This window comes from Microcaecilia unicolor, chromosome 3 (genome assembly GCF_901765095.1).
Source record: "Microcaecilia unicolor chromosome 3, aMicUni1.1, whole genome shotgun sequence".
NCBI classification, from domain to species: Eukaryota; Metazoa; Chordata; class Amphibia; order Gymnophiona; family Siphonopidae; genus Microcaecilia; species Microcaecilia unicolor.
The window spans coordinates 503,020,552-503,044,155 of NC_044033.1; the positions used below are offsets into that span (position 1 = coordinate 503,020,552).

Consider the following 23,604-nt stretch of genomic DNA (forward strand, 5'->3'; position numbering starts at 1 on the left):
ATTGAGAGCAGATGAATACATAGACTTAAAACCTTTTTTCTTTCTCACATAGGACGCTTCTGACAATTCCCGGCTGTTTGAGTGGCATGATGGGCCCCTGGTTTTAGCAATGAAAGAAGATGGCTTTTTTCTCTTGGATGAAATCTCTTTAGCAGATGATTCAGTGTTAGAGAGACTCAACAGGTGAGGAGTAAGGGGTATATGTGTGTTGGTGTAAGACAGGTTTCAAAGTTGTCTGTAGAGTCTTTCCCATCCAAGTCCCAGAAGGCATCCATTGTCCCCAAACCCTGTCCTCTGAGCTAAGCATTGCAGCATCTTCCCACCTCTGCAGCTTCATGCTTAATTAACATTGGTAATGATTGCTGACTGTACTCTTAAGTATCAGGGCAGAATTAAGGCATAGGTAAACTAAGTATGTCCTGAAAAAGGCCCTCTCAGATGTGTAATTTAGTGACTAGGTTGGTGGGGTGGGAAGTGGGACCAGACACGCCATTGCCTGTAGAGATTCTATTTTCCGCACTCTACTGTTATCTAGTTGGCAGGAGGAGTTGGTGAGCAGTGCTTCTCACCTGCTGCTTCCTCTACAATCATAACACTTTTGTTTCAGCTAGCTGGTGGTGTGACCTTAATGTTGTCCCTTCTTGTGCTACTGCTCTGACTTCCCAAGTTAACTAGTTTAAACCCCGCTTCATCTTCTCCTGCTGTAGAGAAGAAATAGGCTTGGAAGCACAGGAGGTGTTCTGTCTGCCACTCTTGGAAATGAGATGATGATTCCACTAGAACTCTGATAGCAGCTATACAAGCAACACGTTTTGAATTTTGTATTTTGAATTTTCCTGTTTAGAAGGAATGGATCCACGGAATCTTAGCAGAGATTGGGTGACGACGCTGGCAATTGGGGAAGTGAAACGGTGCTGGGCAGACTTCTACAGTCTACGCCATGTTCTGACTGAATGGATAGGGATGGGCTTGAATGTAAATTTTAAGGGGCTTTGATGTTAGCTTCAAAACTTTTAGTACAAGAAGAATGCTGGTCAGACTTATACGGTCTGTGTCCTGAGAATGGCAACGACAAATCAAACTCGGGTATATCAAACCTATAAATGGCAAGTGACCGACTCACCTGCAAATGCGCAGTAGAGACTTCCCTCTCTGTCCCGCCCCCGCGTCAAGACGTGATGACGGGGGGAGGGGGCGGGACAGAGAGGGAAACTGCGCGGAAGGGGAGGGAGGGAACCGCTGACGTCGCTACCGCTGCCCCCCCAAGGTAGCCGCTACCGCCCCCCCCCCCCCGGAGTCGCCACCACCCCCCCCCCTTCACCCGGCCCGGGCCCTCTCTTCGTTATTCAACTTACAGCAGCGCCGAAACAGCAGCAAGCAGCTCAGCTTCAGCTCCCGTCGGCCTTCCTTCCCTGCCTGTGCCCCGCCCTCGTCGACGTGACGTCACACGAGGGCGAGGCACAGGCAGTGAAGGAAGGCCAACGGGAGCTGCTGCTTGCTGCTGTTTCGGCGCTGCTGTAAGTTGAATAACGAAGAGAGGGCCCGGGCCGGGTGAAGGGGGGGGGTGGTGGCGACTCCGGGGGGGGGGAGTGGTAGCGGCTACCTTGGGGGGGGGGGAGGGGACATGGGAGGTCTCAGAAGGAGGGGGGCCTTGGAGCTGGGAGGGCTGGACTGAAGGGGGCCTTCCAGCTGGCTGGGAAGAAGGGGGTGCCTTGGAACTGGGAGGGAGGGAAGGGGGCCTTGGGAGCTGGGGGGGCCTTGGGAGCTGGGGGGGCCTGGGGCCTTGGAACTGGGTGGGAGGGAGGGAGGGCGGGGGGACTTGCAGCTGGGAAGGGGGGAGGACTGGAGCCTTGGAGCTGGGAGGAAGGGCAGGGGGGCCCTTACAGTTGTGAGGGAGAGCCTTACAGTTGTGAGGGAGAGCAGGGGGCCTTGGAACTGGGAGGGAGGGAGGGAAGGGGGCCTGGGGAGCTGGGGGGGCCTGGGGCCTTGGAACTGGGAGGGAGGGCGGGGGGTCTTGCAGCTGGGAAGGGGGGAGGACTGGAGCCTTGGAGCTGGGAGGGAGGGCAGGGGGGCCCTTACAGTTGTGAGGGAGAGCAGGGGGGCCCTTACAGTTGTGAGGGAGGGAAGGGGGCCTTGGAACTGGGAGGGAGGGAAGGGGGCCTTGGGAGCTGGGGGGGAGGGCCTGGGGCCTTGGAACTGGGAGGGAGGGAGGGAAGGGCGCCTTGGGAGCTGGGGGGGAGGGCAGGCAGGGGGCCTTGCAGCTGGGAAGGGGGGAGGACTGGAGCCTTGGAGCTGGAGGGAGGGAATGGGGGCCCTTACAGTTGTGAGGGAATGGGGCCCCTTACAGTTGTGAAGGAGAGCAGGGGGCCTTGGAACTGGGAGGGAGGGAAGGGGGCCTTGGGAGCTGGGGGGGAGGGCCTGGGGCCTTGGAACTGGGAGGGAGGGAGGGCAGGGGGCCTTGCAGCTGGGAAGGGGGGAGGATTGGAGCTGGGAGGGAGGGACAGAGGGGGCCTTGGAGCTGGCAGGGAAGGAGGATGGCAGGGGGCCTTGCAGCTGCAACGGGAGGGGGGCCTTGGGAAAAAAAACATTCCAATACGCGCCCGTTTTAACGGGCTTAACGGCTAGTATATATATATATATATATATATATATATATATATAAAGCATCGCATGCCAAGTAAAATGAGTTTTATCTTGTTGGGCAGACTGGATGGACCGTACAGATCTTTATCTGCCGTTACTTACTATGTTACTATGAAACAATGGTAATAAAATGTATTTATTAAATAATGAAGTAGCAGAGAAGAATTTTTAACAGCATTGCCATATTGCAGTGTTCTGGAAGTTGAGAAGACTCTGGTGCTTGCTGAAAAGGGCAGCCCAGAAGAAGAGGGGCAGAAAGTGGAGCTGCTGACTGCAGGGAAGAAATTTCATATCTTGGCAACCATGAATCCTGGGGGAGACTTTGGCAAGAAAGAGGTAAACCCTCCTGTTTTTTTAGGGAAGGGAGGAGCTGAATCTGGTCTCTAGGGAATGGAGATCTGGAAGCGGGCAGTAGAATACTTGGCAAAGATGATGAAATGGGATCTTCCATATCATCAAGCTGATCAATCCATAGACTGGTGGGTTGTGTCCATCTACCAGCAGGTGGAGATAGAGAGCAAACTTTTGCCTCCCTATATGTGGTCATGTGCTGCCGGAAACTCCTCAGTATGTTCTCTATCTCAGCAGGTGGTGGTCACACACAGCAGCAGCTCTGGCTAGGCCTCCAAGCCTAATCCTTAGGTTTTGTTGAGGCCTGGGGTTGAGGGCTCTTTTGAGCAAGTGCAAACCTGGTGGTGCCAGGTCCCTCCTTTTCTCCCCCCTCCCGCTGGCTCCGTTAAAAAAAAAAAAAATAAATTTTTAAACGTCCTTAAAGGCGTTTATTTCGACGTTTATTTAAACGTTCATTGCAGCTACTCACTGGGACACCAGTTCGTTACAGCTCGGAGCGGCAAGCAGGTAATTTTACCTTTTTATAGCGGGCAGGGGGTTCCCCGATTCTTCTCCTCGTGGCATATGGCGTCGGAGGGCGAGGGCGCAAAGGGTCGCTCCCCGGATCGCTGGAGCGCTTCTAAAGGGGATGCGGGGGTTTTACAGCCTGATTCGCCCTTGATGGGTGACAGTTTAGTGACCGATGAATGTCCCGGTCCTTCCTCCGGCGTGGCGGTTTTTTCCCGCCATAAATGCCCATCCCCCGCTCCTCGCCTCCGCCATCTTGGCCGGCCACGCGGCTCGGACGGCTTCTTCGTGGGCCGCCCTTGAGGTTGGAGACATTAATGCCATGAACGCCCTTAATTTGGGCGACGGCACAAAAGCGGCTAAAGTTAAGCGCCGTTCTTCCCGCGCGGCTCCTTTGCGGAGTGTCGCGCCGGACGCCATTTTGGATGCGCAGCATGTCTCTCCCCCGCTCTTGCGAGCGCCGGTTGAGGGTCCGTCTAGGGCTGTGGCCCAGGCTGCGGAAGTGCACAGTCTGGGGGGTTTCTCCCCCGAGTTTGTTTTGCTGCTGCATCAGGCCTTCCTCATGCAAAACGCTGCCCCTGCTCCCTCGTCTGGTAAAGAGGTTGAGGTTCCCAGAGGTAAACGCCCTCGGGTTGATTCCCAGGCCTTGGAGGACTTTGTCTCCTCCGATGTAGATGAGGGCAGCGTGTCTGAGGTCTCCCAACGGTCCTTTGCGGATTCCTTGGAGGAGATAGATCCCCGCTCGGATGGAGCGGATGACCCCTCTGCAGCGCGGCTTTTTAGCCCAGAGGATTTGCCCAACCTGTTGTTACAGGCCATGGACACTTTGAAGATTTCCTCTCCGGAGGACGTCTCTCCCTCAGCCCCTGTTGGCTCTGCCATTATGCTGGGGACGTAGCGCCCGCCTAGAACCTTCCACGTGCATGATGCCATGCACACCTTAATTTCGGCTCAATGGGATGTCCCGGAAGCGAGCCTCAAAGTGGCTAGGGCTATGTCCCGCCTCTATCCTTTGCCTGAAAGTGAACGTGAGGCCTATCTGTGGCCTACCGTGGATTCTTTAATCATTGCGGTGACTAAGAAAACGGCTTTGCCGGTGGAAGGTGGCACGGCCCTAAAGGACGCCCAAGACAGAAGATTGGAGGCGGCCTTAAGGTCGTCCTTTGAGGCGACTGCTTTAAGTTTGCAGGCCTCGGTTTGCTGTTCCTATGTGGCCAGGGCGTGCCTGACTATGGTGCAGCGGGCTTCCCCCTCGGATCATTCCTTGAGGGCTGATTGGCCGTCCCTGGAATCGGGCTTAGCCTATTTGGCAGACTTGCTGTATGATGTCTTGAGAGCCTCAGCTAAAGGCATGGCTCAGACAGTCTCTGCACGGCGGTGGCTTTGGCTGAAACATTGGTCTGCTGACCACGCCTCTAAATCCCGCCTGGCTAGATTGCCTTTTAAAGGCAAGCTGCTCTTTGGGGTCGAGCTGGACAAAATCGTGACCGATCTCGGCACGTTTAAGGGCAAGAAATTACCAGAGGTCAGGGCTCGGGCTAGTACTCGTCCCGGTACCTCCAGAGGACGGTTGCAGGAAGCCCGTCGGTACCGCCCGGGCAAGTCGGGTTCCTCTGCCCCCTCTTCCTTCAAGAGGAATTTCTCCCCCAAGCAGCATTCCTTTCGCAGAGACCGCCGTCCCGGAGGTGCTCACTCCGGTCCTCCCCCAGGGTCTCGTACCCAATGACGGGGCCTTGGTCCACGTCCCAGTGCAGATTGGAGGACGGCTGTCCTCGTTTCTGGGCGAGTGGACCAGAATAACTTCAGACGCGTGGGTGCTGGAAGTCATCAGAGACGGCTACAAGCTAGAGTTCTGCCGACCCTTAAAAGACGGGTTCGTACTCTCTCCCTGCAAGTCTCCGGTCTAAGCTGTGGCAGTGCAGCAGACCTTGGACAATCTGATCCGCCTGGGCGCGGTCGTTCCGGTGCCAGAAAGTCAGCTTGGCAAGGGACGTTACTCCATTTACTTTGTGGTACCAAAGAAAGGAGGTTCTGTCCGGCCTATCCTCGACCTCAAAGGGGTCAATCGGGCCTTGAAAGTGCGGCACTTTCGCATGGAGACTCTCCGCTTTGTTATAGCGGCAGTGAAGGCAGGAGAGTTCCTGGCATCCTTGGGCATCAAGGAAGCGTACCTGCATATTCCCATCTGGCCTCCTCATCAACGCTTTCTGCGTTTTGCAGTCCTGGGACGATACTTCCAGTTCAGAGCCCTCCCATTCGGGTTGGCTACTGCTCCGCGGACCTTTTCCAAAGTAATGGTGGTCATCGCGGCCTTCCTACGAAAGGAAGGGGTACAAGTCCATCCTTATCTGGACGACTGGTTGATCCGAGCCCCCTCTTATGCAGAGTGCGGCAAGCTGTGAACCGGGTAGTTGCTCTTTTGAGCTCCCTGGGATGGATCATCAACTGGGAGAAGAGCCAGCTGCGCCCGACTCAGTCCCTGGAGTACCTGGGAGTTCGATTCGACACCCAAGTGGGCAGGGTGTTCCTGCCAGACAATCGAATTGTCAAGCTTCAGGCTCAAGTGGACCAGTTCCTAGTAGCCTCTCCTCCTCGGGCTTGGGACTATGTGCAGCTCTATGACGGCCATGATGGAAGTAGTGCCCTGGGCCAGGGCTCATATGAGACCACTTCAACAATCTTTGCTGCGGCGCTGGACTCCGATGGAGGATTATGCTGTGCGCCTTCCCTTGGACCCAGCAGTGCGCAAGGCGCTGAGCTGGTGGATGCAGACAGACAAGTTGTCTGCGGGAATGCCTCTGGTGACCCCAGAGTGGATTGTCGTCACGACGGACGCCTCTTTGTCGGGCTGGGGAGCCCACTGCTTGGGAAGGACAGCGCAGGGGCTCTGGTCTCCTGCAGAGGCAAAGTGGTCTATCAACCTCCTGGAAATCAGAGCCATTCGGTTGGCGCTTTTGGAGTTCATCCCGGTACTGGTGTTGAAGCCTGTACGGGTCCTGTCAGACAATGCCACGGCTGTGGTCTATGTCAACCGCCAGGGAGGTACCAAGGGCGCCCCTCTAGCCAAGGAGGCTATGAATCTTTGCCAGTGGGCGGAAGCAAACCTGGAGCAGCTTTCAGCGGCCCACATTGCCGGAGTCATGAATGTCAAGGCGGTCTTTCTCAGTCGCCATACCTTGGAGCCCGGAGACTGGCAAATATCTGCTCAGGCGTTCTTGGACATCACGAAGCGCTGGGGCCAGCCGAGCCTAGTTTTGATGGCTTCATCGGCCAATTGCCAAGTGCCGCGCTTTTTCAGCAGAGGACGGGACCCTCGATCCCTGGGAGTAGATGCTCTTCTCCAACAGTGGCCGACACAAGAGCTCCTCTGTGTTCCCGCCCTGGCCCATGTTGGGCAGGGTGCTAGACCGGGTGGCAAAGCATCCCGGCAGGGTAATCCTGGTGGGTCCGGATTGGCCCAGACGTCCCTGGTATGCGGACTTGATCAGGCTCTCAGTCGACGATCCTCTGCGGCTGTCAGTGGAGCAGGGCCTGTTACATCAGGGTCCCGTGGTGATGGAGGATCCCTCCCCCCTTTGGTCTTACGGCCTGGCTATTGAGCGGCAGCGTCTGAGGAAGAAGGGCTTCTCAGACAAGGTCATCGCCACTATGCTAAGAGCGAGGAACCGCTCTACTTCTACTGCTTACGCCAGGGTTTGGCGTATCTTTGCAGCGTGGTGTGAAGCAGGCTCACTTTCTCCCTTCACTGCTCCAATTTATTCAGTGTTGGCGTTCCTGCAAGAAGGTCTGGAGAAAGGCCTGTCGCTCAGTTCCCTTAAAGTCCAGGTAGCGGCTCTGGCTTGCTTCAGGGGCCGCCTGAAGGGTGCTTCCCTGGCTTCGCAGCCAGATGTGGTGCGCCTTCTCAAGGGAGTTAATCACCTGCGCCCTCCTCTGCACTCGGTGGTGCCTGCGTGGAATCTCAACCTGGTGCTAAGAGCATTACAGAAGCCGCCTTTTGAACCCTTGTCGAGGGCATCTCTGAAAGACCTGACGTTGAAAGCAGTCTTTTTGGTGGCTATCACTTCAGCCAGAAGAGTTTCCGAGCTCCAGGCACTCTCATGTCGAGAGCCTTTTCTGCAGTTCACTGAGGCAGGAGTGACTATTCGCACAGTGCCTTCCTTCCTGCCCAAGATTGTTTCTCGCTTCCATGTGAATCAGCAGCTCTGTCTCCCTTCCTTTCGTAGGGAGGACTACCCAGAGGAGTACTCTGCTCTTAAATATCTGGATGTGAGACGAGTCATCATCAGATACTTGGAGGTGACCAATGATTTCCGGAAATCGGATCATCTGTTTGTCCTGTTTGCAGGTCCTCGTAAGGGTCTGCAGGCTGCTAAGCCTACAGTGGCAAGATGGGTCAAGGAAGCCATTGCAGCGGCTTATGTGGCCGCAAGGAAGGTGCCGCCTATCCAGCGGAAGGCTCACTCCACAAGAGCTCAGGTGGCCTCGATGGCAGAGGCCGGTTCCGTCTCCTTGGAAGAGATATGCAAGGTGGCAACTTGGGCTTCGGCCCATACATTCTCCAAGCATTACCGCTTGACTGTGGCTGCTCGGGCGGAGGCCCGGTTTGGAGCTTCAGTGTTGCGGTCATGGATTTCAATGTCCCGCCCTGGGTGAGTACTGCTTCGGTACATCCCACCAGTCTATGGATTGATCAGCTTGATGATATGGAAGGTAAAATTATGTATAATCATACCTGATAATTTTCTTTCCATTAATCATAGCTGATCAATCCATAGCCCCTCCCAGATATCTGTACTGTTTTTATTCTGGTTGCATTTCAGGTTCAAGTTTAGTCTTCAGTTACTTCAGAAAGACTTCGTGTTCAAGTTTTTTCACTTGGATTCTTCAAGAGTTGAGACGAGTTTGTGTTACAGTGAGCTGCTGCATTCCTCTCCCCCCCGTTTTACGGGGCTGGATTGAGACATAAATTCTGCCGGCACTCCCTCCCGCTTCGTGCGGCTGTAGGGCAGCTTTGTACCCCTCCCGCTTCGGCGGTGTTAGGGTCAGTCAGCTCCTCCCGCGGTTGCAGGATAAGCCAGATCCCCCCGCATCGGCGGGTGTGGTGTCCCTCCCCCGCTCCGCGGGGATGAGCTGGACGGATTCCCCTCCCCCACTTGTGTGGGGATGAGCTGGGTTAATTCCCCTCCCCCGTTTCGGCGGTGGTGAGCTGGGCAGAGTGTCCCTTCGTGGGTGTAATTCTCTAAGTGCTGAGTCCTGCGGATGGAGCTTTGATATCGACATACTGAGGAGTTTCCGGCAGCACATGACCACATATAGGGAGGCAAAAGTTTGCTCTCTATCTCCACCTGCTGGTAGATGGACACAACCCACCAGTCTATGGATTGATCAGCTATGATTAATGGAAAGAAAATTATCAGGTATGATTATACATAATTTTACCTTCCTTTCAAGTTGAAACTATTCATTTATTTTTTCTTCTGTTGGCTGATTTTCTTTTTTGTTTACCGATGCATGTGTTTATTAGCTGTAACCTTATGGCATTTTCCCACATACAGCTTTCACCTGCGCTGCGGAACAGGTTTACTGAGATATGGTGTCCTCAGAGCAGCTGCCGGGGTGAACTTATTGAAATCATCCAGCACAATCTACGTCCTGGACTTTCCTTTGATGCTACAGACCACAAAGGTGAGATTCTGCTCCAGCCTTGGATGTGCATGAATGCCTTCAGTATTGGTAGACACAGAAATGTTAATTGAAAAAAAAGTCATTCTGTATTTAAATTGCATCTACAAAGCTACTTTGAAAGCTTTGGAATAGGTGCAGCCTGTAATCCCCTGAAAAATAATTGTGTTTTGTAATATTGATTCATTTAAGCTAAACAGTTGTAATTTTGTTGTTCCCTAAGGATAAAGCAGGATAACCATCCTTAGACCCTGCAAAGACGATAAAAAAAAACTAAGGAAAGCAGGAGAGAGACCCTGGGACTAAAGTGAATAGAAAAATGAAATGCTCAGACAATAAAAGTAGAAAAAAGTATTTTATTTAGAATTTATTGGAATATGTTAGCTTTTGGAAATGTAGACAAAACAAGAAGAACAAAGTCCTCACAAAGCAGTCAATATAAGAAAAAACAGGGAGGATGAGTGCTGAAAGCTTCTAGTTGAAAAAAAATGTGCTTTATTAGTGCATACAAGTTAATAAAGCCACAATCATGTGGTTATAAAGTGCAGACATCTAATGATTGCAGAACAGGATCTCAATTGGAGATCAAAGACTCAGCATGGCTGTATTTCAGCAAAAATGTCAGTGCTAAGATTCATATAATCTCTGGCACAAATTCATGAACGTCAATAGAGTAAATGAAGATAACTGTGCTGTTTGGCGGCTGTCCCTATGCTAGCGAGCACACAATGTGTGGGTGATGACGATGCTGGACCCTGCCTCTGCCGTGTTGAGTCTTTGCTGTCTTATTGAGATCACTGTTTTGCAGTCATTGGATGTATTTCTAGTTGAAAAAAATGTGCTGCTTTAAAGGCCACTACAAGTTTTTTGCACTTATCCTTGGACTCCTCTGACTCTTTCAAGGTCATCCTCGCTATTTTGTTATATTAGCTTTTGGAAATGTGCATTCTGATCTTTTGGATTTTTGCTGTATCCCTTGTTTGATATTTTTGAGGATCTGTGTTTTACGTATGTGACCAAGTTGCGGTATTCTGCTAGCATGTATCTATGTAGAAATTTTGTTGGAGTCCTGTTTTTGTTCTGTTTCTCATTGGGTGGTGTATTAGGGCTCACTCAGTGTAATATTTACAGCTGTGCCTTTTCATGTATAAGATTGTTGCTCTTTGAGTCCTGGGTGGAGGGATTGTGTGTTGGTCTTACTAAAGTGACAGCAACACTTCAATTTTAGTTTATCATAACATCAGACATGGTTTTAGAATATTTTGCAGGATTTGATGTTGAATTATTCCATAGATGTGCATGTGGTTTATTGTTTGGTAAGTGTTTGAAATAATTGAGTTTAAAATATGTCATTTATGATTTATAAATCCACTTTTACATGTACATGAAGGCATTACTTGTCAACCAGCTACCCTTCCTTAGGACTTAGTCTGTTGTCCACCATGACAAATTGTATACACTGAATGCACTGCGAGAAAATGTTCACTCGTTAGCCTTCATTAGTCTTCCCTCAGCTCTATTCATCTGGGATTGGGAGAATTATTACTATCATATGCGGATGATATCATGCTCCTTCTACCTCTGACATATTTACATCAATTGGAATGAACACTATTCAGACCTGGGCCCTAACAAGCAGAAAGAAATTGAACACCCAAAAGACTTAAGGTTCTCTGGTTCCGGAATCAAGGTGATGAGGTCCCAACTTCAATAGCACTACCCAACAAGATCACCTTCCCAGTTGAATCAGAAGCTGGAGTGCTCGGAGTCATCCTTGACTCCTCCTTATCATCCACATCCCATATCAACCTACTTTGGAAGAAAACAATTTTTAAAATGAGACAACTTGGCCTAATCAGGTTAGTCTTTGACCAAAAAGCCTTTGTAATACTGGTACAAATGCTTATCCTACCACACCTGGACTACCGCAATGCCCTATTCTTGGCATTAAGAGTAAATATAAAAAAAACTACATATCATACAGAACACAGCGGCAAGATTAATCTTCAAACTGAACAGATACACCAGTGTTTCACCTTACGTTACAAAACTACACGGACTACCAGTAGCTGAAAGAACTAATTATTTCAGATTCTTCAAGGTGCCACCTCTGCATACCTGATTAGTATTTCATCCATTCGCATTGTTCAGTCCAGCAGGCTAAAAGAGCAATTGATCTTAGCCCCACTTTTCTCAACGTTTTTGGATCGTATTATGGAACTCACTCCTTCTGGTCATCAGAGTAGAGAACAGCTACCTCAGCTTCCGAAAGAAGCTAAAAACTTTCTTCTTCTCATAGTCTACTATACAGTGCTCACCAAACCCTGATCCATGAATGGACTTTAGTAATATCAAATTTAACACAGACTATAATTACACTGTAAAAATCTCTATATATCATATCGATCCAACAAGAATCTATTCACCCATTGTCTTACTGATAAAAGTGTAACTATTCCACTAATTCTGTAAACCTTCCTACTAATGTTATAAACTGCACAGAACCCTAAATAGGGGATATTAGTGGTATATAAGACCTAAATTGAATTTAGTCTTTCTAAATAGGGTGATACTTTTCACAATATGGGATGGACCTCACTGAGCATCTCTGCACTCTGGTCCAGCATCTTCCTTCCCACCTCTTTTACTTTTTTTTTCTGCGTGTTTTCAGACAGTTATAGATGTAGAGCCTTCCCAAACAGCTGGGCCACCAACCACCTATGTGGGCAAGATATTTGCCATAAGCAAGTGGGAACACATCTGGCAGATGGAGAAGGGGTTTTGCCAGTGTAAGGACAGGTGCAGGTGGGGCCTGAGCGTAGTGCAAGACATACCTCTGTCTCTACAAGGTTAATCCTTACTGCAGCGGTTCCCAAACTGTGTGCTGCAGCACCCTGGTGCACCACAGTGAACTCTCAGGGGTGCCGCGGTGCATTGCTCCCTACTTTCTCCTCCCACAGATCCAGCATCTGCCACTTCCTGCTTCTTCCCCCTCCGCTGCTGCAGTGCTTGCAGCTTACATTTTTGGGCGTCCGCGATTCACACAGACACTGCGGGAACTTCCTTCTGTCGCATCTGGCCTCACAACGGGAATTTGCATCAGAGAGGGCCGGACGCGGCAGACTGGGAAGGCACCGGAGTGCTTGTGTGAATCGAGGATGGCCCAAAAATGTAAGCTGCAAGCATTGCGGTGGGGGAGAAGGAGAAAAGCGGCAGCGATCCTGGACCCTCAGGAAGGTAGGAGTGATGCTGTATTTCGGGAAGTTGTGATGATGTGAGAGGGGGGCGAAAGGGAAAGGGAGATCTATGTGGCAGGGGTGGGGGGGATCCTGGACCTGCAGGAAGGGAAGGTAGGAGCGATGCTGGATTTGGAAAATGTGTGCTGGTGTGAGAGGAGGAGGCTGCAGGGAAAGAGGGAAAGGGAGATCCTTGTGGTGGGGGGTGGTGGTTTGTGGAGAAGTATGTGGCAGGGTTGTGTGGAGACCCATGTGGCCGGGGTGGTGCCAAGAACCGAAAAAGTTTGGGAATCCTTGCCTTAGTGGGTGTTGTGATAGTGCTGAGTTGTTTGCTTTTTAAAAAAATGTTTTTATTGTTATTTTATTTTTACTGGTGTGCTGTATCTAGATAGAGCACAGCAGTAAAAATACAATAACAATAAAACAAATTTATAGATGTGCATTTTTGGTTCTCGGGTCCAAACCTGATTTGTGATGCATGAGTACACAGTTTTTCTGGGTTTCTGCGGTTTTCTGCTCTGATGCTAGTACATTTTCAAGCAGTTTGACTGCAAGTTTATTTATTTATTGCATTTGTATCCCACATTATCCCACCTCTTTGCAGGCTCAATGTGGCTTACAATTCATCATGGATACTGGAAATAGAAGTGAATATACATTTGGTTTACAGAGGGTTTTGTGTTACATGGTGGTGAAATACATGATGGTGTTAAAGCAAAAGACATTATAAGACAGTTCTGGAAGTTTTAAAGATTATACAGTTACACATGTTGATCTTTGTGATATATCTTGTCGAAGAGATAGGTTTTCAATAGTTTGCGGAAATTGGTCAATTCATAGACGGTTTTCAGGTTACGTGGCAACGCGTTCCAGAGCTGCGTGCTCGTATAGGAAAAGGTAGATGCATGCATTGATTTGTATTTCAGACCCTTACACTTGGGAGGATGAAGATTAAGGAATGTGCGAGAAGATTCTTTTGCGTTCCTGGGTGGTAGTTCTATTAGGTCTGACATGTAGGCTGGGGCGTTACCATGGATGATTTTGTGGATTAGGGTGCAAAGTTTGAACGTGATGCGTTCTTTTAGTGGGAGCCAGTGTAGTTTTTCTCGTAGGAGTTTTCGTTCTTTCGTATTTTGATGTGCCGAATATTAGTCTGGCTGCCTTATTCTGGGCTGTCTGGATTGGATTGCTGAGTACAGTAAACTTACTTTTTCCACAGCACTGGAAAGAAATAACAGCAACTTTAGAATCTGTGACCCAGTTCCAGCCAGTCCCATAAATCTCTCACATGCCAAGGTCTTCTGTGTCCCATCCTTCTTTCTGTCTTTTCCAGGTGAAGACATAGCTGAGCTCATGATGGACTTCATTGAATGGCTGTTGAATCAAGAGTTTGGGTGCCGCTGTATCCTAAGCATCCGGGATATCCTGTCTTGGGTCAACTTCATGAATGTTATGGCAGAGGATGAGGTAGAAGAAGAGGATGAAGAGATGGATGGGCATTGCAAAACCCCGTTCTGCACCATGACAACTTTTGTACATGCAGCCTGTCTGGTGTATATTGATGGAATAGGATCAGGTGTGGATTTTTTGCTTTGATTGGTAGTAATTTATTGTTGCCATTTGTAATCCGCTTAAACTTTAAATTCTAGGCGGAAGGCAGACCAATAAAACTTTTAAACTTATTCTTACATATACCAAATGTGTGTACAGTAAAACAGAATAAATGCAATCAGCAGGGCATTATCAATCAATACTTATGAATAGATAGGAACATAAGCATTTGTGTAACGACCGAGATTAATAAGGATTTGTTATGCATCCTTTTTGTGGTTACAATCAAAGTGGCTGACATATATTCAGATACTTGTGTTGTAACTGGGACAGTGGAGGGTTAAGTGATTTGCCCAGAGTCACAACGTGCTGCAGTGGGAATTGAGCCCAATTCCCCATGTTCTCAGGCCACTGCACTAACAGTTAGGATACTCATGCACTGTTGCCCAACCAGTGTGCCTTGACACATTAGTGAATCTTCTGAGTTGGTCAGGTATGCTTTGGATAAGTCACTACTGCCTGATTTATTTAAAACATTTACAGCCGGCCTATTAAATAAGTGGGATACAAAATGAACAATCACAGCAAGTCAGGCATAACATACAAATAGCATAAATATTATAAATACTAAATTAAATCCCAAATACATACTGATGTTGAGGTACTTACTATGATTTACTGTGACTTTATATACCACTGTTCTTGTGGGAGACAAATCAAATCTGTTCACATATAATTTAAAATAGACCAGCACCTGGGTTCTGTTCTCAGCATCTTGCAGAAAGAGAGACCAGCAAGAAAATCTGAATGTGCAAGATCTTTTTTCTGAGCACATGTGTAGTGATGCATATCTCTTTCCTAGCTTTAGTATGAGTACTGGAGTGTGAGAATGAATTGGCAAGCTGCATGGCATGGTTATTCGGGCCTTGCTTTGTGCAGTGCACATGTTGGGTGTTAACATTTATGTGCCAATTACATGTGCAAATGAGTTTAAAAATAGTGTGTGTGTGTGTGCACTTGCACATAAATTCACAAATTCTGCCTAAGAGCTGTTTTTTAAATACATATTTATCTTAAATAGTGTGTTACACAGGTAGATGTTCACATGGGTGAAGTTTTGGCAGAACATGAGCGGTAGTCACATTTATATGCATAACTTAACAGAATGCTATAATTTGTGTGTTAGCAATTAAAGAGCTCAATTTCACTTGGTAGGCTAGTGTATTCATGAAGGGAAGTAGGCAAACTGTTATAAAAGGTACTCCCCCCCCCCCCCCCCCCCCCCCCCCCCCCATTTACAGTGCCTTTGTCCTTCCTGTCTCTGGTGTTTTCGGTGTTTCTCTGTCTATTTCTTTTGGCCCCATGGATATTTTGTATCTATGCTGCCTGATCCATGGAGGCTAGTGTATCACACACATGGGTTTTTTTTTGTTTGGTTTTTTTTTTACACACAGATGCACCTTGGACTTAAGGTAGAAAATAGGGCTTTAATTCTTAAAGCACTGTGTGCACACAGTACACTATTAGTTTGTGGCTATGGGGTGAATATTGTGGAGAAATGAGTCTATATTCAAAAGTTGTGGGCCATATTGTCTTTTTTTCTACATTACAGGATTAAAAATGGATGTAATAACATTATTTGCAATTCTGTATTTTTATGTAGGTGCAACTTCCTGTTCTGCTGATGCTACTTTTTTGGCTCGAAAGGCATGTCTGAGTTTCTTGTCAGAGAGACTCTCCAAGATCGTCAGGTTTACGAAAGAGATCCAGGATGATCTAAGGATTTATGATCCGACCAAGGAGAGGAAACTTGTTCAGTTGGAAAACTGGTTTGGAATTCATCCGTTTTATATCCCTAGAGGCAAGATGATTTAATTTGCATATCTTTAATTACCATTCATTTTGATAGGGCTGGAGATACTCCATAGGTTGGCGCATGACAAGTCCTTCCATTACTTTTACAAGAAGAGGAATCGAGGCTACTGGTCTATAGTTGGAAACTAAACTTAGGCTATTTTCTGTTTAAAATAAGTAGCCAAGTGGTTGCCAGTAGGTGTGAGATTGGTTGAATTGGTTATTAGTTGAATGCCCATTAAACCATTAACTAATGAATAAAGTTTCTTCTGGTTGACTTCTGTATCACCAGTGAATTTTGAATAGTAGGAGGTTTTCACTTTGGATATCATACCCTTGTAGATTTTTAAATGTTTTTTTCAGTGGATTTGCCCTTAGCCCAAATTCTGTCCCATCTCCTGCATTTATGTTTCATTTGTAAAAGATCCTCATTGACCCAAGGAGATAATCTTTTCAGATGAGATTTGACACTCACAAGTGCAATAATGTCAGGGACTGCTTTACAAATATTCCATTATTAAATGAAATTCAGGGAAGGGTTTTGAGATAAGTAATGCACTGAATGACTCATTGGACCTGAATTTTAAAAGGTCATTTTCACCTCTAGTTTTAAAGGAGTGTAACAAATTTTAGCATTTGGAATTTCAATTTCCTTCCAGTACAATTTAAAAAAGACTACTGTGATCTGACCAAGATATTGGGGTACAATGAAAAACTGAGATGAAAAAAGTAGTAGGGTTTTGTAAATTTAGTTGCTAATATATCTAATTGATGACCTTTAACATGAGAGGACGTTCCGTTGAAAAGCGAGAATTGCCAAACATTAAGAAACTCTAGGAAATTCTTGGTGTATTGGTTGGTAATGTTTTCAAGATGTAAATTAACATCTACAACCATAATGATATTATTAATACGTGCATTGGAGATGAATTCGGTAAGATCAGCCTCAACTAAGTTCCTAAAATTAAGAGGATGATGTAACAGAAGGCAGATAAGTTTAAATAATTTCGCAAGTTACCGAACAAGTAGCAATTTCCAGATTAGGAGATTGAAAATCAGAGATCGTTTTTACTTTAATTAAAGATTTATAAATGATAGCTAAAGCACCTCTCCTCTTTTATTTTGAGCTCTAGGGAAATGAAGAACGGAGTAACTAGGTGGGCATACATCTAGAATAATAGGATCATTTTTTTCGTGTAGCCAAGTTTCAGAGATTATAACAAAATCAAATTGAGCATCAGTTATTCGATCTTTAATAATTACAGATTTGTTAATCGAAAAATAAGAACAAAGATGCTTGACAGTGGGACTTCAATCAAGTGACGTTTATTACAAAAGGTTTTAGAGCCTTTTTTAGTATGATGTTTAGTAGAAGGCACAGTGTAACATATAGTAGATGACGGCAGAGAAAGACCTGTACGGTCCATCCAGTCTGCCCAATAAGATAAACTCATATGTGCTATTTTATGTGTATACCTGACCTTGAATTGTATCATCTGCCATTTTCAGGGCACAGACCGTAGAAGTCTGCCCAGCACTAGCCCCGCCTCCCAACCACTAGTCCCGCCTCCCCCCACCGGCTCTGCCACCCAATCTCCGCTAAGCTTCTGAGGATCAATTCCTTCTGAACAGGATTCCTTTATGTTTATCTCACGCATTTTTGAATTCCATTATCTTTTTCATCTCCACCACCTCCCGCGGGAGGGCATTCCAAGTATCCACCACTCTCTCCGTGAAAAAATGCTTCCTGACATTTTTCTTGTCTGCCCCCCTTCAATCTCATTTTATGTCCTCTAGTTCTACCGCCTTCCCATCTACGGAAAAGGTTCATTTGCGGATTTATACCTTTCAAATATTTGAACATCTGTATCATATCACCCCTGTTTCTCCTTTCCTCCAGGGTATACATGTTCAGGTCAGCAAGTCTCTCCTCATACGTCTTGTAACGCAAATCCCATACCATTTTTGTATCTTTTCTTTGCACCGCTTCAATCTTTTTACATCCTTAGCAAGATACAGCCTCCAAAACTGAATACAGTACTCCAGGCGGGGCCTCACCATCGGCTTATGCAGGGGCATCAACACCTCCTTTCTTCTGCTGGTCACACCTCTCTCTATACAGCCTAGCAACCTTCTAGATGGCCACTGCCTTGTCACACTGTTTTGTCGCCTTCAGATCCTCAGATACTATGACCCCAAGATCCCTCTCCCCGTCTCTACATATCAGAATCTCACCGCCTAACACATACGTCTCTCGTGGTCAGATCATTGTGATTCAAATTGCTAGAAGCAAAACCAGAGGGATTCCTTTGGTGATAAGTTGGTAACCAATAAGGATAATAATATCTTGTAGACTATATCACTGGGATAGCAAAAGAGGAATCAAACCCATTAGTAGAATTAATTGTCTAGATAGAATGAGAAAAGAAATTAAACAATATAGCAGGACTCTTAGCATTCTGTAAGGAATACTGTGAAACAAGCACTCAACTTCTGTACGAAAGCAGATATGTGATAAGCATAATGAAAACAAAATGAGAAAAAGATGCAGTTGTGATTTTATTATTCAGCTAGTATAATGATAACACACCTAAAGGGTGAGAATATAGAGAAATAGCAAAGATGAGAGGTCTCCAGATGCCAACAAAGGGCGTGATGCTTCACAGTTGGGCTAGTTACTATGGCCACCTCCTGCTGATGTCAGCAACTGCCCCCCCCTATGGAAGCAGTAGTGACAGGAAACAGCTGTGAGTTCAGTCATCGAAACTGAAGCTATTTTAAAGGCCTAGAGAGTGTGCAGGGAAGAAGAAAATCCAAATTGCTCAGTTCAAATTTCACACCGCAGGGAGGATTCCGACACCTCAGAGGTAGCTGGCTAGTATGGCCACCTCCTGCTAATGTCAGCAACCGCTCCCAGTATAGAAGCAGGAGTGACAAGAAACAGCTGCGAGTTCAGTCTGCGATACTGCAGCGATTTTAAAGCCCAAGAGAGTATGCAGGGAAGAAGCGAATCTTGCTCAGTTCAAATTTCACTTGTCACTACCGAGATACCCATTTAGATAATTTTTTAGATTTAGATCAAAGTATGCAAAATCTTGCATCCTGGTGCCATATTCTGCTGCCTCAGCATGTAGAATTAGTTTGTTGGGAAGAGGGTCAGGAATGTCCTAACAAATTCGGATGAATATTGAAAACAAATATAGAAAATATTGGTGTCTGAAAAGAAAAAGATCTCGGGAAGGTAGAAGTTTGTAATTTTCGTTTTCTTTTTTTTTTCCCCTCAGGGCTTGTTTTTGAAAAGAATAACCTTATGGATTACACATTCAGTGCGGGAACCACGGCCATGAATGCACAGAGGCTCCTACGAGCCTTGAAACTCAACAAGCCCATTCTCATGGAAGGGTCACCAGGTGTGGGTAAAACTAGCTTGGTGGCAGCTTTAGCAAAGGCTTCAGGAAATCATCTTATTCGCATCAATCTCTCAGAGCAAACGGTATGATGATCATGCTGGTAATTTTCTGTTTCAATCGATGGAAATATTTAGGAGATTTTTGTGTGTTTTATCAAGTATCTTTTAACTCTTTGCTCCTATCCCACTGTGGAATGTTTAAATTTGTCTAAAACACAAACATATTTGCACAAATTTTTAACGCAGTTTGGAAGGACAAGAAAGATTTGAAAGATAGCTGGTAAGGAGAGAGGTATGTTGTGTCGGTTAAATTTTGTTATATGGATCACTGGATCTAGCATGGGCTTACTTAGTGAGAGTGTAACTGAGCCTTGATATCATGTAGCTGGCATGTTTTAGGATCTGATGTATAGAAAGAGAAATTAGGGTTTACTGATGATTTTCTTTCGTTTAGTCCTCCGTATTAGTCCAGAACTTTAAGGTTATGTCCATTGACCAGCAAGTGGAGGTAAAAAATACAGAATAGCGCTGTGCTCAGTAAGACCTGTATACAGCTCCAACGATTCAGTATTTAGATAACAAAGCACTGGAATGTCTGAACAAGCAACAATAAATAGCTGTCATCCTTCTTAGTCCCCAATGCAGAGCAGTATGACAAAGATAACCCAATATTGGTGAAGTAGGAAATATGTACAGGAGACCTTTTTCTTTGAAGGGGGGCCATTGTTGAACTAGGGCATCTGGAGCCTGTATCCTCACTTCTTTTTAACAGCTAAAGAAATGGTTGACTTTGCCATTGTTCCTGGTCACCATCATATCCATGATTGGAAACTTTCATCGATTTATAATGAGCTGACATGTTCTTTGGAAAGCTTCCCTTTCCCAGTTCCAACGAGTGTCTGCTGAGTAAGTCCACTTGAATGTTCTGAATTGCTGAGAGACTGATCAGATGCTTTTCGGCCCAGTCGAAGAGTAGGCAAAATTCCAGAGGTAGACTAGAGGTTCGAGTCCCCCACTTTGGCATTGACAAGAATACCTGGACCGAATGGCTCAGTAGATTGTGAGAGCATGCCTACATGGCTTTCCAATTTGCTTCTTAGCTCCAAGCAGTTTATGGACCCTGAGGCTTCTGTCTTTGTCCATTTGCCTTGAGCCATGTGATACTGAAAATGTGCTCCCCATTCAGGTAGATTGGTGTCCATGGTGACTATTTTCCAGTTCAGAACTGGAAATGGACCTCTGAGAAGCTTCCTTGATTTTAACCGCCAACTCATGCTACTTCTAGGTAGCGCCATCCAAGGAAGGCCATATTCATAATTCTGAGAAAAGGGAGGCTAGTGACTGAGGGACTTCTGCAGGGGGGGTGTCTCATGTGAATTCTTGTGTCCAAGAGACCACTTCCCAGTGTCATTGCAATAGAACCAAGGACTTGAGAGTAGTCCCAGGCATGGACTGCGCTGCTGAAGTAGCAGCTTGATTTGAGTTTGAAGCTTCAGCTTTCTGTGATTCAGAAGAAAGGCTTTGCCTTGTTTTGTATTAAGGAGGGCCCCCAGGTATTCCAGCATCTGCGTGGGGGTAAATTTGCTCTTAAAGAAGTTGACCACCTAGCTGAGAGACCAGAGAAAACTGCAATTTTGGCCATAATCTGTATGCTATTGTGGAAAGAGGAAGATCTGATTAGCCATTCTAGATAAGGATGAACTCTGACCCCTTGTCCCTGGAAATATGCTGCTACCACCACCGTAACTTTGGAAGAAGTCCTTGGAGATGTGCCTAACCCAAATGGCATTGGCTGGAATTGAAAATGTTGATCCAAAAGGGTGAACCTCAAAATATTTTGATGTGGAGGACAAATTGGGATGTGAAAATATCTCTTTGCGATCCAGGGTGGTCAAAAAATCTTCTGCTCATACTGACACTATCATGTAATGTAGAGTTACCATCCAGAAAGTAGAAACTCATAGCCAGCAATTTAAGTTCTTGAGATGCATCTCTGCATAGAAGGAGGCGGACATTTTGAGAATCATGAAATAAACTGAGTATCTGCTCTGTTCTCACTCCACTTGGGAAATGGGAATAACATCCCCCAGAGACTTCAGGTAATCTAAGGTAAGCCTACTGCAACTTGTTTGGCTAGATAAGTATAAGGGGACTCTAAGAAGACATCTATGATAGGGTGGTAAAACTTATAACTTTCTCTGATCATGTCCAAGACTCAGTTGGTTGGATGTTAATTGGGTCCATTCCTTGTTGACCTCTTACTTAATGGGAGTTATGTGCAGAATTTGCAGAATATACTGGCTGGGAACCAGACTTGTCAGAACAAAGGGAAGGATGCTGGCCATAATGAAGATGGCCTGGTCTGTAATGCTTAACATCTCTGTACTTAGATCTAGTCACAGATTAAGAAGCAGAGGATCTAGGCTTGTCCTCTGGCAGCCTTGTGGTTTAGTTACCCCTAGTACCTTAACTAAATTACTGCGATCTTCTCTAAAAAGCAACTTACCTCAAAATGGCAATTTGACTAGATAAACTTTGGAGGCTTCATCAGCAAACTAGTTCCTTAACAGCAGATGAGCAGCTATAGGCAGACATATATAGCATGTCAAAGTGCAAAGCAAGTCACAGAAGACATCTGCCATATAGGCCACTCCTGCCTCCAAACGAACTACATGAAGCTAATCTGAATCTCATTCCAGAGTTGTGGACACTAGGTACCACATGAAGCAGGCTCTGGCAACAAAGGAATTACAAATAGTAACTTGAAGACCAAGAGAAGCTAAACTGCTTCAGTGCCACTTTGTTTATGGTCCTGTAGATCCTTCAGGTCCTCTTTGTTACCACTATAACTATGGAATCCAACCTAGGTGGTTGAAATCTTTTCATCAGGGATTAATGGATATAAATATGTCATAGCTCTTCCCATCTTGTCCTGGATCAGGAGACCTCCTATTCTATGGATATCAAATCTTGAAAGGATGCATAGGAAAGGCTTTAGAAAGACCCCCAAGGACAACCATAATGGAGTTCCTTGAGAAGCAGCAGGAGGAGCTGAGGGAAAACGAGATGTCAAGAACCTCTAGAGCTTTAGCAATTAGTGTTGAGAGCTCCTCTTTATGAAATAATCTGAGAACTTTAGAATAATCACCCTCTTTTGGGGGCGCTTCACGCTCTTCTAATGGTTCTCTTGGCAAAGAAGACCTTAATCTCCAAAGCTTGGTCTGAAAATACTGCTGAGTGGAAACACACTGTTTTGCCTGAGTCTGCATTCTCTAAACAGATCCTCTTAGGAGCCAAAGGCTCTGTTGGAAGAGATACTGGCACAGCAGCCTCTGAGGCAGCATGACCTCTCTCTCATAAATATGCATCAATAAAGCAAACTCTGGAGTAAGCATAGGCTGGAAGCCCAAAAGAGTATCAGTATGACCTAAAGAGCAATTCTAAGCCTCCAGAAGCAAAGTAACCTTCAAATTAGTCTTCCAAAGATCCCAAAGTGCTGCCGTTCCCATGGTTTCCAGCAGAGAACCATAGCCAGGCTAGGAAGGAGATACTGACTTCTGTACAGGGGTAGTAGATGAACGACATTCTGCTCCTCAAGGGCCTTCCCTGGAACTGACTGAAATACTTAATTGCCCTGAGGCAAACTGACGAGCTGCATTTTCTCAAGGAGAATCAGAGGGCCCACAGTGGGAACAGCTTTTAATTGCTTCAACAGGGGTTGCCAGTAAAAACATATTGAAGAGCAATGCTATGAAAAGAAAGTGTTCACCAGTAGTAATCATAAAGCTGCTAAGACAGGAACGCATAGCGAATGCTGCGAGCTCCCGCTGAGGCATTTTTAAGCAGAGCTGATGAAAAGTGCTGTTGTAAATAAATCTGTCTTATATGTTCTCTCTCACTGCTGATTTCAACCCCAGTGGCTTAGCCCTATTACATAGGCACTTACAAGTGACAGGCTAATTGCTCTGCTTAGAAATCCTGAAGAATTGACTTTTTATTTAATTTTTTTTCTGAAAGAGCAGCTGTTAGATATAGGTTGAGTGGTGGATGGGGGGAAGGGAGGGACATAGAGACTTACAGGTTTATTCCTTGGAATACCACCATGCTCATCTGAAAGCTAGTTGACTATTTGAACCACGAGCCAGCCTATGAAACTAATCCAGGAGCTACAGAGCACATCCACTTCCTCCTGCTGGAGATAGAAAAATACTGAATTGTTGGAGCTGCACCCAGGTCTTAAAGAGCACAGCATAATCTGTATGATCTTTCTCCACTAGTTGGAATGTGAATAACATAGCTTATAATACAAGCCTGCAAGTTGGACTTAGGGAGACCTGCTCATTCTAAAATCATCTTTGTATTATGTTGCCT

The 23,604-nt window shown here is 46.3% G+C and overlaps 1 protein-coding gene across 1 annotated transcript in view; it reads left to right on the top strand.

Moving 5' to 3' along the window:
• Positions 1–23,604, top strand: part of MDN1 (midasin AAA ATPase 1) — a 548,987-nt gene that overhangs the window by 196,496 nt on the left and 328,887 nt on the right. Inside the window, exons 31-36 of the mRNA XM_030199093.1 lie at positions 53–183; positions 2,835–2,979; positions 9,057–9,186; positions 13,753–13,995; positions 15,634–15,831; positions 19,109–19,317. Coding sequence (XP_030054953.1) covers positions 53–183; positions 2,835–2,979; positions 9,057–9,186; positions 13,753–13,995; positions 15,634–15,831; positions 19,109–19,317 — 1,056 coding nt within the window. The remainder of the gene's footprint in view (positions 1–52; positions 184–2,834; positions 2,980–9,056; positions 9,187–13,752; positions 13,996–15,633; positions 15,832–19,108; positions 19,318–23,604) is intronic.